At 36.2% G+C, this 17,042-nt stretch overlaps 1 protein-coding gene across 1 annotated transcript; it reads left to right on the top strand.

The window, feature by feature from the left end:
- Positions 1-7,500: 7,500 nt before the first annotated feature.
- On the top strand, positions 7,501-14,990 carry LOC111997703 (L-arabinokinase). The gene is made up of 17 exons (XM_065772163.1): positions 7,501-7,733; positions 7,921-8,028; positions 8,473-8,541; positions 8,634-8,717; positions 8,852-8,928; positions 9,599-9,665; positions 10,414-10,471; positions 10,596-10,663; positions 10,747-10,809; positions 11,450-11,503; positions 11,621-11,720; positions 11,803-11,912; positions 11,996-12,115; positions 12,583-12,639; positions 13,765-13,937; positions 14,027-14,189; positions 14,679-14,990. The coding sequence occupies exons 1-17, from the start codon at positions 7,626-7,628 to the stop codon at positions 14,988-14,990; spliced, it is 1,791 nt and encodes a 596-aa protein (XP_065628235.1). The 5' UTR covers positions 7,501-7,625.
- The last annotated feature ends 2,052 nt before the right edge of the window (positions 14,991-17,042 follow it).

The raw sequence follows: 17,042 nt of genomic DNA, 5'->3' as shown, positions 1-17,042 counted from the left end.
GGTTATGATGTAACTGTCAGTATAGAATTTTTCTCTCATATTGTTGTATTAGAAGACTCTTCTTCAGAACTAACGAATAATGAGTCTGAAAGTGTAGATATTTCTCTTAATTTGTGAAGTAGCTAACTGCTGAGGTTTTATTCTGTTCTATCTTATTTTACCGCTGGGACATTTTACTGCTGTGTTATCTTTTGCAGAAACACTCTACCGTTGGGATATTTTCTACAAAAACACTTTACTGTTGAGCTATTTCTTATAGTATGCTTTTTAATCTTGCTGACGTATCTACTGTAGGAATTGTTTATGGGTTACTCTTATCAGTTCTAATCTAGGTCCAAGGCATAAAATATAATGAATTTTTTGGACCTTCACCAATAGCCTTTAGGCCATGCACCAAGCCCATCGTCGAGTTTTGGTTTAGACCTCCAACCCATTATAAATCTTATTTGTCGCAAGGAAAAATTTTTCGCCTCCGACATTTTGGCGACTCCACTGGGGAGTCTACTGAAGCCAAGAGTTCACAATGCCTCCTAGGTTGCGGAACAGCTGGCAAGAGGGGACTAGAAATACCAGTCTCCCAGCAGCATAAAGTCATCATAGTCAAGCTCCACAAGGAGAACAAGCTGACCAACATATGGTCAACCAAGAAGATTCTAATCGCCGATTCTCTCTCCTCTTGGAAACAATACGAGGAATGCAGTAAGCTTAGTTCAAATTTGCTAAATCTTTAAGGGCCTTAAGAGAGACTCAAAGGCCAACGCCCAAGCCATTACCTGAAGAACCAGATCCTAGAACATAGCTGGAGAGGGGATCAGCCGCTGGGAACCCCCAATCTGGTGAGCAAAATGCCTCTCTTCCTCAGTTTGTTACATTATCTAATCTCACTACTTTGCTGGAAAGGCTTAGCCAACCAAAGGAACAAAGGTACTTTGTTCGTAGGCCTCCTTATCCGGCTGAGTTGCTAAGCAAGCCATACCCGGAGAAATATGAGACTCTCACCTTCTCTCTTTATAATGGGAGGAAAGGGAATGCAATCGAACATGTCAACAAATTCCTTGATTCTATGGGTCCTTTTGCTGGAAATGGAGATCTTTGCTTAGGGGAATTCTCAAAATCTCTTACTGATCGTGCTTACACATGGTACTCCACTCTGCAGCCAGGTTCCATTGCCATATGGGATGACATGGTTGAAACTTTCTGCTCAAAGTATTTTCATGGAAAGGAAAAGGTTACTATCCTTACACACAACACTAAGTAAAAGTCCTCCTAAGGACTCCTTGATTTCATTCGGCGGTTTAAGGATGCTGCTCTTGATTGCTACGAGCAATTCAAAGAGCAAGAGCTAGTTGAGATTTGCACTGACAATATGTCCCATGAGTACCAGGCCCATTTAGAGAATCTTGATATTGTGCAGTTCGCCCAGTTGCTCCAGAAGGCTCGTAAGACAGCCGTACCAGTCAAGCCTTCCACAACTGAAAAGCCTAAGTCAGAAAAGAAAAATGCTCCTTAGGCTCTCACGGTTTCCACCAATGAACCAATGGTGGAAGAGAAGTGAAAAAGGGAAGAAGGGGAAGAGTATCCTCCCATTCCATGCACCGATGAAGAAATGAATGTTGTCATTGACAAATGGGTAGCAGATGGAGTACTTAGGCCCTTCAAGCCTATCCGAGAGCCTACTCTAAAAGATATGCGAAAACCCCTTTATTGTCGGTATCATCGGTATGTGAGTCATAGGACTAGAAATTGTAGAGCCCAAACTCTTGAGATCCAGGTCTAGCATTTAGAAAAGGGTTTGGGCAGCAAAACCCAGCTGCAACATAGGAATAGAGCTTCCAGGGAAAATGAGCCCCATCATCCAGCAATGCAATTGAAGGGAGATTCCACACCTTCAACCCCATCCATTTCATTAACAAAGGAAGACCATCTTCAAAGCCAAGAAATTGGAGCTCACCATTGGGACAGCAGCTCCAACCACCCAATTGGTCACCATCACCCACATCCTTACCAACATCAATGTAATCTTTTGAATGTTCCCATATGAAGGTTTGTAACAATACCACATTAATACTAGACTCAATAATGTGGTATGGTGACCCTTCAAGCTCATCATTGCGTACCTATCAAGCTTAGAATAAAGAGTGCCTAAACATAAAGTACCTAAGGGTAGGGATACACCTTTGCATAATATTACAACTAAAGGAAAAGTAAAAGGTTTCATAAATTGAACCGGGTCAGAATTGAACACACACTTGCTCATCCACAAGGCTAAAAAGGCCACTCTTTGTATCAACATTCTTGAACTCCCTAAACTTAGAAATCCAAAAAGAAAATCTAGCTCTATTACCTCCCCAAGATGTAGAGGTACCTCCGAAAGTCTCCAGCAGCTTTCCGGCAATCACAAACTCCTCATCAGATAGCCCAAGCTCTAGCGAGCTCACGTCTCCGATGATAGGCAGCAAACAGATCCTTTCTACATCTTTAAGGGTGACCATAGTCTCACCCTAAGGGAAAAAGAAAGTGTAGGTATTAGTATTCCAGCAGCGTACCAAAAAGCGTAGCGCCCTCACATCTCTGTACATGTTCCACACATGGGATAAAACCACAGCTTCAAAAATCTTTGGCATCCTTCAAAACCTAACAAAATCCTTGATCGGCAACCTCCTGCTCCACCCAATCTGACCAACCAACAGTTGTGCCACAAGGACACAAAAACTGAATAGGGACTGGCAGAAGCTCTTTCCCCTGAAATCGCAGGTCTAGTATGCTAGAAGCAGCTAATACCCACGCTGCCTCATGACTAGGGGCTTCACCTTTCAAAATCCACTTCTTTGGCACCCTAAGTGGGCTGACCTGAGGAGCCCCAACTACTGGGAACAGAGAAGATGAACAATACCATGGGTCCTGTAGTGGAAGCAAGAGCTCTCCTAGCCTAACCTCCACATCATCACCCCTAGCAATTGCGTCAACCACGCCCCCAGTTGTAGCCTCACTTTCTGGCACAGCCACCCCAGTGGTACTAACATCACCAAAACCCAACAATTCTTCCCTTTCAGCCATAATTCATAGAACTAGAAATATTGTTTTCTTAAGAACAAAAAAGAGGTAGAAGAATACTCACTGCCACCATAGGAAGCAGAGAAGTTATGGGTCTTTCTCTCACTTGGTTGAAATCAACAAGGGAAGAGAGAAAAAACTCAGTTTCCCTTTTAACCCTAGCCGAAGCTCTCTGTTTTCCTCACTTTGGATCGACGGCAAGGAAAAGGAGAAAGAAGAAGCTCTATTTCTCTCTTTGTTTTGCTAAGAATCTCAGTCACTCTATCTTTGCCTTGGTTGAAGTGGGTATTACTTTCTCACTCTTTGCCGAAAATAACAAGAAGAAGAAAAGGTGCTCTCTCTGCCTTATTCTCTCTGTTTTTTGATCCAAGCAAAAAAATAAAATAAGGAGTAACCAAGGCAAGCCTTTTACTGGTAAATGTGAAAGTTGCAAGTGACAAGACATGGGGAAGAGACCAACATTTAATGCAAGAAACCTGGTGGAATAAACTGAAAGTGCTGGCCGTAGGGAAGTTGCAGAAGCCCACTATTCACAACTACCACTAAAATTTTAAACTCGCACGTGAGACTAAATAGCAACTGCTCACATGTGACTCGGGGGGCTAAATGTTGAGGTATGAATTTTTGGGCCCTAATTTCATTAGCCCACTCCCTAAAAAAACCTCACACAAGCCCATAAATTATTTTGAGTCCACATAAATATTTCCCACAAATATTTCCTATGTGAGCCCCGTAAATTACTTTGAGCCATCTCACAAATATTACCCATTATATCCCAAATATTATCCAACTTAGATTTTCCACAAAAAATACTTATCACATTACTACCAAAATTGGGCTACAAAATTATGCTATCTCCACAGAAAAGCCCAAAATCATTTAACTCGAGGGCAAAATCCAAAAAAAGCCCAACAAAACCCCCCTCTAAAGTCCATTACGATACGGCACCTCTAAAACCCATTACGATACGGCACCTCTAAAGTTCATTGCTAAATGGCACCTATTTTACAAAACCCAAATACTAATTTGGCACCCATTTTACAAAGCCCAAATATTAATTTGGCACTTATTTTACAAATCCTAAACATTAATGTTTGGCACTATTTTACAAAGCCCAAATATTAATTTGACACTTATTTTATAAAGCCCAAATATTATTTTGGCAACTATTTCATAAAGCCCAAATGCTATTTTGGCACATATTTACAAAATCAAATATTATTTTGAAACTTGTTTTACATATACTAAATCCCTCACCCATAGGAAATATAATTACTCATCCCTCAAGAAATACTTCTCTTACAAAATTTATAAAAGCTCATGTATATCACCCATGGCAAAACTGTTCATTTTGTAAAGATAACCAAGCCCAAAGAAGCTCAACTACAAAGCCTAGTTGAGCCAGCCTACTTACACACAAATCCCAGCAGTTGAATCTCACGTAAGCTGACAAGCCAAATTTCAGCACAACTTAACAGCTAGAGCCCATTGCCATCAAGTTCCAACTTGTCCAATCAGATCAGAAGAGGACACGTGTCCATTAGGGGTTAAACCCTTCATTCAAAAGCTAAAATTCCATCATTTCTCATGTGACATAAGGCTGAAGTGATATGACAAAAAGCTGAGAAGTTTCAGCAGCTGTCCCTTCTTTCTTTTCCAACCCATTCGGTCAAGAATTAAGAGCAGCCATGACCAAGCCAAGAAAGCTCTTGAAACAACTTAAAATCAATTCATTTTTATACCAAAAACGTGTATTCTTTGGTTCATGGACCAAGCACATGAACTCCAAATGGTGAAACTTAGGAAAATGTGGTTTGGAGGGCATCAAAGGGATCCCAGCAGAGTTCTTAGCAAGGGCTCTAAGATTGACACTTGGCTTGGGGTGATATAATCTGCCCTGAGAGCTTTGATTTTAGCAGCAGTATAACCAAGACCATTAGCCTAATGCATGCATTAATCCCATCAGCTAAGGTCAATCAGCATTCAATGCTAAGTCAATATCCCAACTGTTATTACCCAAAACAACAAGAACCTTCTAAAAGTTGAGCTTACCACTCCTAGCTAAAATCCTGTAAACGATTCTCTAAAGATTTTCTAAAGATTGAGGAAGATTTAGCAAAGATTATTTGCTAATTATCCCCTAAAAGGCTAAAACTCAACTATAAATGAAACTTTCCATTAATGCTTCAAAAAGACACTAAGAAATACACCCATAGAGAGGAACTTTTCATTGACTTCTATGTTTAGCCTTCCCCAAGCTCTAGCAAAGTCCTAAGTCACTGAGTTCTTAGCTTCAAGCTTAGAAACTAAGTTCTCCTACTCCTAACTCATGAACACCTCTTATAGCTCCACTCACAAACACTTATCTATCCCTAATAGAAAGTCCCAACAACTTTACCATATACTTTCACTCATTACTCATACTAATCACAAATGACTCTCTCTACTCACTACCTATACTATATCCACGAGTATGCCTTGACACTATAATGATCTTGCTATGCTAGCTAGAATCTCTCTCTCTCCCTTCATCTCACACTAAATTTCCTCATTATTTATTATAATCGAACCCATGATATTTACTTATTCATTTACTATTGAAGGTTATGATGTAACCGTTACTATAGAGTTTTTCCCTCATATTATTGTATTAGAAGACTCTTCTTCAGAGCTAACGGATGATGAGTTTGAAAATGTAGATACTTTCCTTAATGTGTGAAATAGCTAACAGTTGGAAGTTTATTCTGTTTTGTCTTACTTTATTGCTGGGTTATTTTACTACAAAGACATTTTACCGCTGGACTATTTTCTGCTGAAACATTTTACTACTAGGCTATTTCTTGCAATATGCTTTTTAATCATGCTGATGTGTCTGTTGTAGGAATTGTTTATGGGTTATTCTTATCAGTCTCAACCTAAGCCCAAGGTATAAAATATAGTGAATTCTTTGGATCTTCACGTTAGCCTTTGGGCCGTGCATCATGCCCATCGTTGAGTTTCGGTTTAGGCCCCAACCTAACATAAATCTCATTTGTTAGAGAAAACTTTTGCGTCCTCAACACCACTCATGTGAATAATTACTCCTCAAAACTAAAAGAGTGGTATTCCATAATTTTTGATAGCTAATTAGATGGAGGAAAAAAAATTAGAGTAATGTTATAGTCACAAACTATTTTATAACATTTTTATAAAATGTTGATGTGACCAATCTTTTATTGGTTTTCATCTAATCTTACCATTAATATCACTTTTTTATTTACCAATAATTACTCACCGCATCAGTATTTTGTAAAATAGTTTTTTACCTTTAGCATTATTAAAAAAATTAATTTGCTTTCGTCAACCAACTATAAACTAGTTTTTTTTTTCTTAGATCAATCATTATTGGTAGGTTCCACACTATTTTGTATCTAGACTTTATTTTAAAATAAGTAATAATAATAAAAAAGGTCTATTTGATTATTTCCAAAAGCTGGTTTTGTTGCCTTTTAATAGGAAAAGGCGTGTTTTTTGCTGCTTTGTCACATTGACCAGTTCCCTTGTCACCAACCTTATCCACAGTCCAGGCTGACGTGGCACTGACGTTTTTGAGATTTTCCTTAATCAAGATAAAATACATAAAGTAATCTAATCAAATGCAAAATGAAGTACCGAATTAATGAAAAGGTAAGGGCAAATCGGGAATAAAAAAACGGAAGACAATCATTCGAGCCAGTGGCAAATATATCCGGCATAAAGAATATAAAGAATATACTAGTGGTTCTCTTATTATGGAATAAAGGATTCGACGTACTTATATCAAAAATTCACTTAATGTATGATAATGGTAAAGTCTCTTATTTTGGAATAAAAAATTCTACGTTCAATTTCTATAAATACCAAAAAATCAGTTAATAGTTTGATAATAAAAATTAATTATAAAAAACCATACTTCATAGATTGAAATTATCCATCCAAAAAGAGAATTATGCGCAAGGTTATGTGACACACAATATCATGTTAGCTTAAATCACTCATATAACAAGTAGAACACTAAAACTATAACTTTTCACTTCAAAAAAAGTGGAACCTTAATTACCACTTGTAACCTATTTATAGAATTAGAAAACTTTTATAATCCACTACATTTGCCAGTTCAGGAATTATAGATTTGAGTGAAAGTTTTATTTTTATTAACGGGTGTAATGACAAATGACACAATTATAATTTATTATAAATTAAAATTAAAATCAATAACAAAGCATTACTTATAATTTGCCATGATAAAACTTCTCAAAAAAAAAAAAAAAACCATAATTAATACGCAAAAAAAGAAAAAAAGAAAAAAAAAATAAAAAAAAAAAAAAACCATAATTAATACGCAAAAAAAGAAAAAAAGAAAAAAAAAAGCCCCCGCCAGTTTCGCAAAGGCGTTATCCACCTGTTATAGTCTCTACCCAAAAGCTTTGTCCATATTTGGAGGATCTCCCTCTCTCTCCTTTCTATATTAATATTTGTCTCTTCTCTCTCCCTCTATTATTATCTTTGAAAAAGTGATCATCTGAGGCACAAAGAATCTGAAACCAAAAAGAATGAGGATTAACGAAGAGAATGATGGAGTATCGGCGTCCAGAGATCACTTGGTTTTCGCTTACTACGTTACTGGCCATGGCTTCGGTCATGCCACTCGTGTTGTCGAGGTTCAAATTCTCTATCCAAAATTCTCTGATCCATTTGGCCATGGATTTATTAAATCGATTTGGTGTTTGATCACACTGTTTTGTTTTTATTATTGTAATGTTGCGAAATTTTCGTGTATATATATATATATATATGAAGAATACATTGATGAAATTTGAATGGGATGCGATGGTGATATGAGTGTAGGTGGCTCGGCAGCTGATTCTGGCGGGGCATGATGTGCACGTGGTGACCGGTGCTCCTGATTTTGTTTTCACCTCTGAGATTCAGTCCCCTCGCCTCTTCATTCGCAAGGTCATCTTACCACTTTCTGTTTGTTTCCCTAGAAAATTCTATATATATACATATATATATATATATATATGAAGTTTCTGTTCTAGATTTCTTACTAGCCAATAACCTGTGTAATGCACGTGAAGTTTTAACGAAAAATGATTTTCTCTGTTCTTTATTTTTGTGGTTAGATTATGAAATTTGATAATTATTCTGATTATGTTTGTATATGGAATTGCCTCTTATATCATTTAAGGAAAAAAAAAAAAATTTAAAACCTGTTAAAAATATATATCAGAACAATTACGTGTAAAATTGTGAAGATTCAAATGCTTATGAGGTAAAAAAATTTTGAGGTCGACTAAAAGTCAAATGTCTTTGGTTTTATATTTATTGATTATAGATTTTATATGAGAGGAGTGGCCACACTTTATAATAGTTACATGTTGGTGTTTGGAAAATCAGGTGCTGTTAGATTGTGGAGCAGTTCAGGCAGATGCCTTGACAGTAGATCGTCTTGCGTCTTTGGAGAAGGTATGCAAATGTCACTTGTACTGTTAATGTTGGTTATCTTTGATGGCTTCTTAATTTTTCAATTTATTAATTCATGTTTTGGTTATTTTTAGTACCATGAGACAGCCGTGGTGCCTCGGGCTTCAATTTTGGAAACGGAAATAGAGTGGCTGAACTCCATCAAAGCTGACTTAGTGGTATTTACATGCTTCTATGAATTGTTACTGAAATTTTATCAGTTCTAGTCTTTCTAATCACATTGCATTGGCCATTTCAAGTGCTAAGACCCCTTTGTGTGTGTGCACGCGCGTGCGTGTTTATACAAAATCAGGTCTCAGATGTTGTTCCAGTTGCTTGTCGTGCAGCAGCTGATGCTGGAATACGCTCTGTTTGTGTCACGAACTTCAGGTATCTGTGTTATACCGCTACTATTCTTTTCACTTGATTTTGTGTGCTTTTGTAATTTCTATTAGTAATGGCTTTAGATTATTTTGCATGACCTAGATATAGCTTTTACAAAATAGTTTATTTTTTCTTTGAATAATGGACTCGCATTAGTCCTATTGATCAATGTCTTTTACTCTTTCATTGAACTGTCGATATGCTGAAAGCAAAACATAAGTGAAGGAGAGTCTTCGGGGAAAATGATGCCGGATACTTGCCAATTTCTCTCTTTTCAATCATGTTCATCTAAACTTACTTTCTCTTTTCAGTCATAGTTTTTAAGTTTAGTTAGTTGCATACATCAGTCTTTTACTTCCCCATCCTCTTATTGCATTGGCTAAAGAACCCAAACCATCACCTCCTTCTCTTTACTCATCTGTTATTTTACCCTACTTCTTTTGCCCCTTTTCATCTAACCTATTATGTCCTTTTCTGTCTATATTTAATTTTCTTTCATTGGCCTCCCCTTTCACTTAAACCATCATCTTAAGATACAGACCTGCCCGTGGATGCTAAACTAGAGAGAGCAATATAGTGGAATTAGGTATATATGTTTCAAGTAATGACTTAAGATGAATTATGGCACATTGGTTTTCTGCACTCCTTATGCCTTTATCTTTCCTACTATTTGCAGTTGGGACTTTATCTATGCGGAGTATGTGATGGCAGCTGGAAATCATCATCGTTCAATAGTTTGGCAGGTGACCTAATTTTCTTGAAATCAAATTATTTGCTTCTTAGGGTTTCTCCTTCTAATGGAACGAAGTCTTGTCAATTGTTAATTGCATCTTCTTTAAATTAATTTTATTTGGCCAAAATTGATGATTTAATTTGGTTTATTGTCAAAATAAGTATTTATAAAAAAGAAGAAGAAATCATTCTCAAAATATTAATCAGCCATCTCCAGTGATGATGTGCTTTGGATGTATTGAGTAAAGACATATACAGAGTGGTGGCTGATATTGGCAAATTTCCATGAAAATCAATTGGAAAATTAGAGAAAAAGCATGCTTCTTATCACTCTAGTTTCATGCATACTCATGATATAAATGTTCCTGTTCCCTATCCAAAATCAGAAAATGTAGAATGAAGTGAGACAAGTGAGATCATTAACTGGATGTCTATCTGTAATAATTAATATGTCCGAATTATTAATTTTTGTCTGGATTCAAAAATTTTCCTCGTAACCAAGAAGGAGAGGTTTCATGCATGTAAGGTATACCTTTTTCTTTTCTCATCATGGCAATTTCTGTATAAATTTATAGTTGACTAGTTTCTTGAAATCATTACAATTTTCATTATTCAGGAAAATTTTTAATATACATGAAATGCAAGGTGATGATACTGGTCTTCACTTTCTTGGAGATTTCAATTCTGCCTGATGGTTTTTGCTGTGGTTAATAATATTTATTATGCTAAACCTGTTCAGTCTGTTGAAAATTGATACAGATAGCAGAGGATTATTCCCATTGTGAGTTCCTGATCCGTCTCCCTGGATATTGCCCAAGTAGGTGGTTGCATAACTCCAAGAGAATGTTTTTCATTGTGTCCATTTTAACCTTCCCAAACTAGATAAACCTGTGCTCAGACTTTTAAGGAATTTGTCTAAAAATTTATCATTAACTTTGCAGTGCCAGCTTTCCGCGATGTTATTGATGTACCTCTGGTTGTGAGGAGGTTGCATAAATCCCGAAAGGAGGTTTGGCTCAAAAAAGCTGCTAAATCCCTCACTGTGTTATTTAATTTAAAATGCACTTTTCTTTTTAACCATTTCCTTTGTAGGTGAGAAAGGAGCTTGGAATTGGGGATGATGTGAAGCTAGTTATTCTAAACTTTGGTGGACAGGTGAGTAACTGATTGACCAGTTGTGATGGTTAGTTATTAGGGTTTCTTTTTTATTTATTTAGAAATATTTCATTAAAATTTTTTAGTGATGCATAATTCATGTACTCTCTCCCTCTCTTTGTAACTGCCTATCAACTAGTTGAGGGATGTGCATTGGTTGCATAATCGGTCACCCTCCATAAAGTTTTCCTTTGTTATACAAGTAAATTGCTAAACCAGTTATTGTTGTAGCATAACGTATGGCCAAGACTTCTGACTGTGTCACATGTTATATTAGCATTGAATTCTAGTTGCATGCACATTGTATGATTTAGGCAAATGTTTGGCTGCATAGAGTCTCATTGATTGAGAAAGCTTATGACAAAATGCTGGTAGTTTGAAATTTTTTTTACTGAGTGGTAATTTGAATACTTGTTAGACCGAGCTTGTATCCTGGAACATGTGCTGTATCTGATGCATTTGCAGAGATGCAATAACAACGTTAATTATGTTTTGCCTTTATGTGAATGTGTTATGGAGAAGATGATATTTACCTCACACTTTAGATATACGTCAACTCTTATTTTTGAATTTCAAGTTTTGAACAATTTCACTTCCTTTGTGTAATTCTAATTGCACCTTTATTTGCTGTCATTTTCAGCCAGCTGGCTGGAATCTAAAGGAGGAGTACTTACCTTCTGGTTGGTTGTGCCTGGTATCTTTTTGTAGCATATACTCTACATTCTTGTCCCGTTTTAAATTTTCTTTGATAATTGACATAGTTGTACCATTGTGCATGCTTTGGTGATGGCACTGTTGTTCTTTTATTCAGGTTTGTGGTGCTTCTAACCAGGAGCTTCCACCAAATTTCATAAAGCTTGCAAAAGATGCATATACTCCTGATCTTATAGCAGCATCTGACTGTATGCTTGGTCAGTGCAAATTTTTTTTTCTGATATCTGATCTCAAACAAATTGATATAAAATATGTTTAATCGAACCTGCATTATTTCAGGAAAAATTGGGTATGGCACTTGCAGTGAAGCCCTTGCATTCAAGTTGCCATTTGTCTTTGTACGCAGAGATTATTTCAATGAAGAGCCATTTTTGAGAAATATGCTTGAGGTATTGTTGCCTACTTTTTTTCTTCTTCTGTTTTGGTCTTCTTATCATCTACTGATTGAGATGTTATAAATTATTTTGAACAGTATTACCAAAGCGGCGTTGAGATGATTAGGAGGGATTTACTCACTGGTCATTGGGCACCGTACCTTGAACGTGCAATTAGTTTGAAACCATGCTATGAAGGAGGCACCAATGGTGGTGAGGTAACCTCTTCTTTGCTGGAATTTTATGATTCAATTTTAGGAAAGGAGTTCACGGTGAAGGACTGGTGCAATTCTACTAAGATTCTCATTGAGTTTATCTTAAATAATTAACATTAGTTATGGATTACAACCAAAAGAGGTTGAATAATCCAATTTCATCTGCTAGAACTTAAGGTTCTAGACAAGGAAATAGTACCTGGTTTTGTAATTCTTCCAGGACAGGGTACTATTTAGTATTTCCTTGTCTAGAAACTTTAGTACCATGATCTGTAATTCTTCTTGGACCTTGCCAATGAGCTCGGGCTGAAATGGTACTTCCTAAATCCTCCTCCTATAAGAGTGGGTGGAGGTTGAGGTTGTAGATTCAAAGCTCACTAGGTGCGTTGTATGTCAAATACTTTCCCCGCATATTTAAATTGATATGTGTTGTTCTCACAATTATTTCCTGGTGCATTTTGTAATTTTAGATGGCAGCTAAAATCCTGCAGGAGACAGCTATTGGGAAAAACTATGCATCAGATAAGGTAATTAAATGTTTGTTTTCGTATTTTATATGTTTATTTGGGAGTTGGCTTTCATTGATTTTGTAGGTGCAGTGTTTCATTTCATCATTTCGATTGGTTGTGATAGATGTTTAATTCAGATATCAAGAAACGCAACCTGAAACAAATTCTGTTACTGTCATGTATATGGTTTGCTCCAGTACACTTTAACAAAACTTTTTAGAAAAAATATTTAGAGGTGAACTTCAGGAGAATTTGCCTTCCAAAGTCTGTTAAGTTTTTTTATTTTTTTTATTTTTTTTATTTATATATATATATAATCCATGCAGAAAAAACCCAGATATCTTTAGTGGACAATATGGAGTAGGGGAATTTTAACCAAATCTAGAGTTGGATGATTTTTATGCCAACATATATATCACAAATTTGCATATGTTGTCTGTTTATGTGTTAGAATTTATAGAACCAAAAAATTGAAGAATTCTCTTGATAAAATTTTCAATACCCATGATTAAACCTTGCACGATTTCGAATTTAACATAGGTTTAAAACAAGAGTAGTTCAACCCATTATTATCTTAAAATGTCGAGCTATCTAATGCAAATGTAGTTTTAAAAATAGCAGTTAAACCCTAATTCACAATTTCTCATTAGCTTATGCATTTAGAAAATTGGTAATTTTTCATGGGATTAAAGCAGATGCTAAGCTCAAACTCTCTCCATTCTATGCCTAACATTTAAATTTAAAAAGTTTTGCATTGGACCTGACTCACTGTGGGGAAGTCTGGTCCTTCATGTGATGGTAAGTAAGCTTTCTACTTAAGTGAGGAAAGCCTAACTTGGAATCCTGTTTTACATCCTTTTTTGTACAAATGGGATATCCATTCTTAGGAGAGTTTTAGGCTTAGGATGGGTTCGTTAACAGAGGATGCCTTTTAAGGAAAAGGTCATGACACTGCTTTTTCCACTTTCTCATCTGTCAACAAAAGAAATAGTTAGTGAAAGAGTGCCAATAGGATAAAGATCAAAAGGATGAACAAATTCTCAAGAAATTCTGGAACTTAGGTACATTTCTTTTTAACAATCCATAGGATTAGTTTTAGGAAGACTCTGGTTCTAATTCCATTTTTACCTTATTGAGATGCAGCTTAGTGGGGCAAGGAGATTGCGTGATGCTATAATTCTTGGTTATCAACTACAAAGAGCCCCTGGACGAGATGCATTCATTCCAGAATGGTATGCAAGTGCTGAAAATGAACTGGGTATTTCTGGTGGATCACCGACTTACCAAAGTTCAGATAATGGTTCCATAATGAGATCGTGAGTTTCTATTTCTTTTAATAGATTTTAGTGTGTTTGTGGAATTACTTTGACTACTTCATTGAAATCATTACATTATTTTTAACTAGATGCACTGAGGACTTTGAGATTCTTCATGGAGATCCTCGAGATTATCCAGATACAATTGGTTTCTTAAAGAGCTTGGCAGAACTAGATGCTGTAAATGACTCTGAAAAGAGTGGTGAGACACGCCGAGAGCGTAAGGCTGCTGCTGGACTCTTCAATTGGGAGGTCTTGCTTATTTCATCTAATAACCATTTATATTTTTCCACATCTCCTCCCTAGATGATTTGTCTTGGTAGCATCCATCTACATGGATGATAATGCATAAGATTGTAGTTGAATTCGATGCAATCAATACATTATCAGTTGCTGTCATTTTCCCTGTATAATCACACATTGGTCTTTATATAAATGGGTGCTTCTTTGTTTTACTATATAATAACACATTGGTCTATAAATAACCTATTTGAGGTTCAGTGATCTGATTAATGGCTGAGTTATTTGGATTTTATGAAAGTTCGGATATGATTCAGGAAGCACTTTCATTTTTAGTTCAAACCTTATCTAGTGAACTGTAGCTGTGAGACAGTTTATAATGTTTGATCATGTAAGTCAAATAAATGTAATAATATATTATTGGCTTCTGTTTTGGTTTTTGGCATCTTGATAATTTCTTAAATGATTTTGTTTTGTTTTGTTTTCTAAATTTGTTTACAGGATGAAATCTTTGTGTCAAGAGCACCTGGAAGGTTGGATGTAATGGGAGGGATTGCTGACTATTCAGGAAGCCTTGTCTTGCAGGTTACATTTTTCAGTTTGCTAGTTGTTTTATTTTGTCTTTATAGGCACACTGTTTCCATCCGATGCCTTCTTTTCCCTCAAAGTTCATCTTTCTATAAATTAAGATTCTGCTTTATTTTCCTTGAACTATTTTTGGTTGCATATTTACTAACTGTTTCTTGCTTAAGTTTAATTGTGTTAGAGCATTCACATCAGCTCTGGTATAAATGTATAAAATACACATTTTGATCACTTTTACACATTTTGAACCAAAAATCACTCCACATCAGTTCTTTCAAAATCATGTAAACCTGTGGAAATTTATCAACGAGCTACAGTACCCGTGTAAATTTACACGGGCACTGTAGCTCTTGTATTTAATTTTTTAATAATTTTTTCTCCCTCCTCCCTAACTGACTCTCATCTCCTACCTCTCTTCCCCAACCTCCAGCGCGCCAGAATCAACGGAAAATGAATCCAAACAAACCCACACACAAACAAACCCAAATGGCCAGAATCAACTGAAAATTAACCCAAACAAACCCACACACAAACACACCCACACACAAACAAACCCAAACGGACAGAGATATCGGTGCTTATCGGAACGATCTGAGTCGCCGGAGCTCGTGGGTCGGCCGGTGAAGCGTGGAGCGTGGATCGGCCGGTGAAGAAAGGATCTGGATCGCCGGAGCTTGTGGGTCTTGCTTGATCGGAGCTTGTGGATTAGACCGAGAGGGAGAGATCGGAGCTTGATCGGAGCTTGTGGATTAGACCGAGAGGGAGAGATCGGAGCTTGATCGGAGCTTGTAGATTAGACCGAGAGGGAGAGATCGGAGCTTGTGGATTAGACCGAGAGGGAGAGATCGGAGCTTGATCGGAGATTGTGGATCGGAGTGGATCGGTGCAGCCGTGGATCGGAGCTTGTGATCGGAGCTGTGGATCAAGCTTGTGATCGGAGCTAGTGTGGAGTAGATTAGACCGAGAGGGAGAGAGATGGGTATAGAGAGATCGACTGAGAGGGAGACCGAGAGGGAGAGAAATGGGTATAGAGAGAGACTGAGAGGGAGACCGAGAGAAATAGATCAGAAAAAATGGAAAGTGATAAAGAGAGAGAGATAAAAAGCGTGTATAAAAGGGTTTGGTGAGAAATAATAAAATAATTGAAAAAATTATTATTTAAATAAAAGTGGTGTTAAAATAAATGAACTGATGTGGGTATATTGTAAAAGTGAATGTGTAAAATAGAAAAAGTAAGTTTTTATGTGTAAAATAGACACAAATTTTACATGAGCTGATGCGAATGCTCTTATTATGAATATTGTCTGTGACGTATTATGCACTTTTTTGATAAATTTGATTGGATTGGAACCTTTGATGATTGTTGGTTCCATTAATGAGTAATGAAGTACATTTTTTAAGGTTGAAGATTTTTTTTATTGCAATCATGTATTTTTAGAGAGTTGAGCAACTCTTAGTTAAAAGAATATTTTTTTTATTAGCTCTAACTACTTCCCAATGAAGTGGGATAATAAATTCCTCATTTTAAGTGTTTATTTATTTATAATTTAATAGTTATAACAATGGTGAAGAGATTTGAACCCTGAATTTCTTAAAAAGTCAGGGAGGTGTCAATTTAATTGAACTATAAAACTCTTGACAGACCTACTAAATTCCTCCTTAGCAAGGACACTTTGGCACCCTTTAACAAAAACTTTGTTTTTATTAACAAATTATGATTATAAATAAATAAATAAAAACATGTTAAGACACCAATTATGATTTTTCATGTATTGACAAGATTTATAATGTACAATAAAACTTTATCAATTAAACTACTACAATAGCATTGACTAATAAACTTCCGCCTGAATATAATTTAACTATTCATATAGATTTTTTTTTAATGAATAACTATCTATATAGATAGTAACATAGCAATGTTTATAGCGTATTAACTAATGTAACAATGTGCCCAAGTTTAGTCAGATAGGATATGACTTAGGTTCAATGCAATGGACCCATTAAATACAAAATTGAAAATAGCGTAAATATAACAATTACGGTAACAAAATTGAAAATATATACAACTATACACAAACTAGTGCAAGTCATTTATAAAGTACTGACGTGACGTGAATGGTCCAAATGTGCCTAAATTTTCCCTCAATTAGAATCTTGAGATATTGATCCTATCACAAAAGCTAAACGTGTCACTACTCACCACCTTTCGCCAAACAAAACCTGACATGCAAACAGACAAAACATAAACATAATCCACACTACCTGCAATATAACCCC

The sequence above is a fragment of the Quercus suber genome, unplaced genomic scaffold (assembly GCF_002906115.3).
Source record: "Quercus suber isolate HL8 unplaced genomic scaffold, Cork oak 2.0 scaffold_54, whole genome shotgun sequence".
NCBI lineage: Eukaryota > Viridiplantae > Streptophyta > Magnoliopsida > Fagales > Fagaceae > Quercus > Quercus suber.
This window is presented reverse-complemented; position numbering and strand designations above follow the sequence as displayed.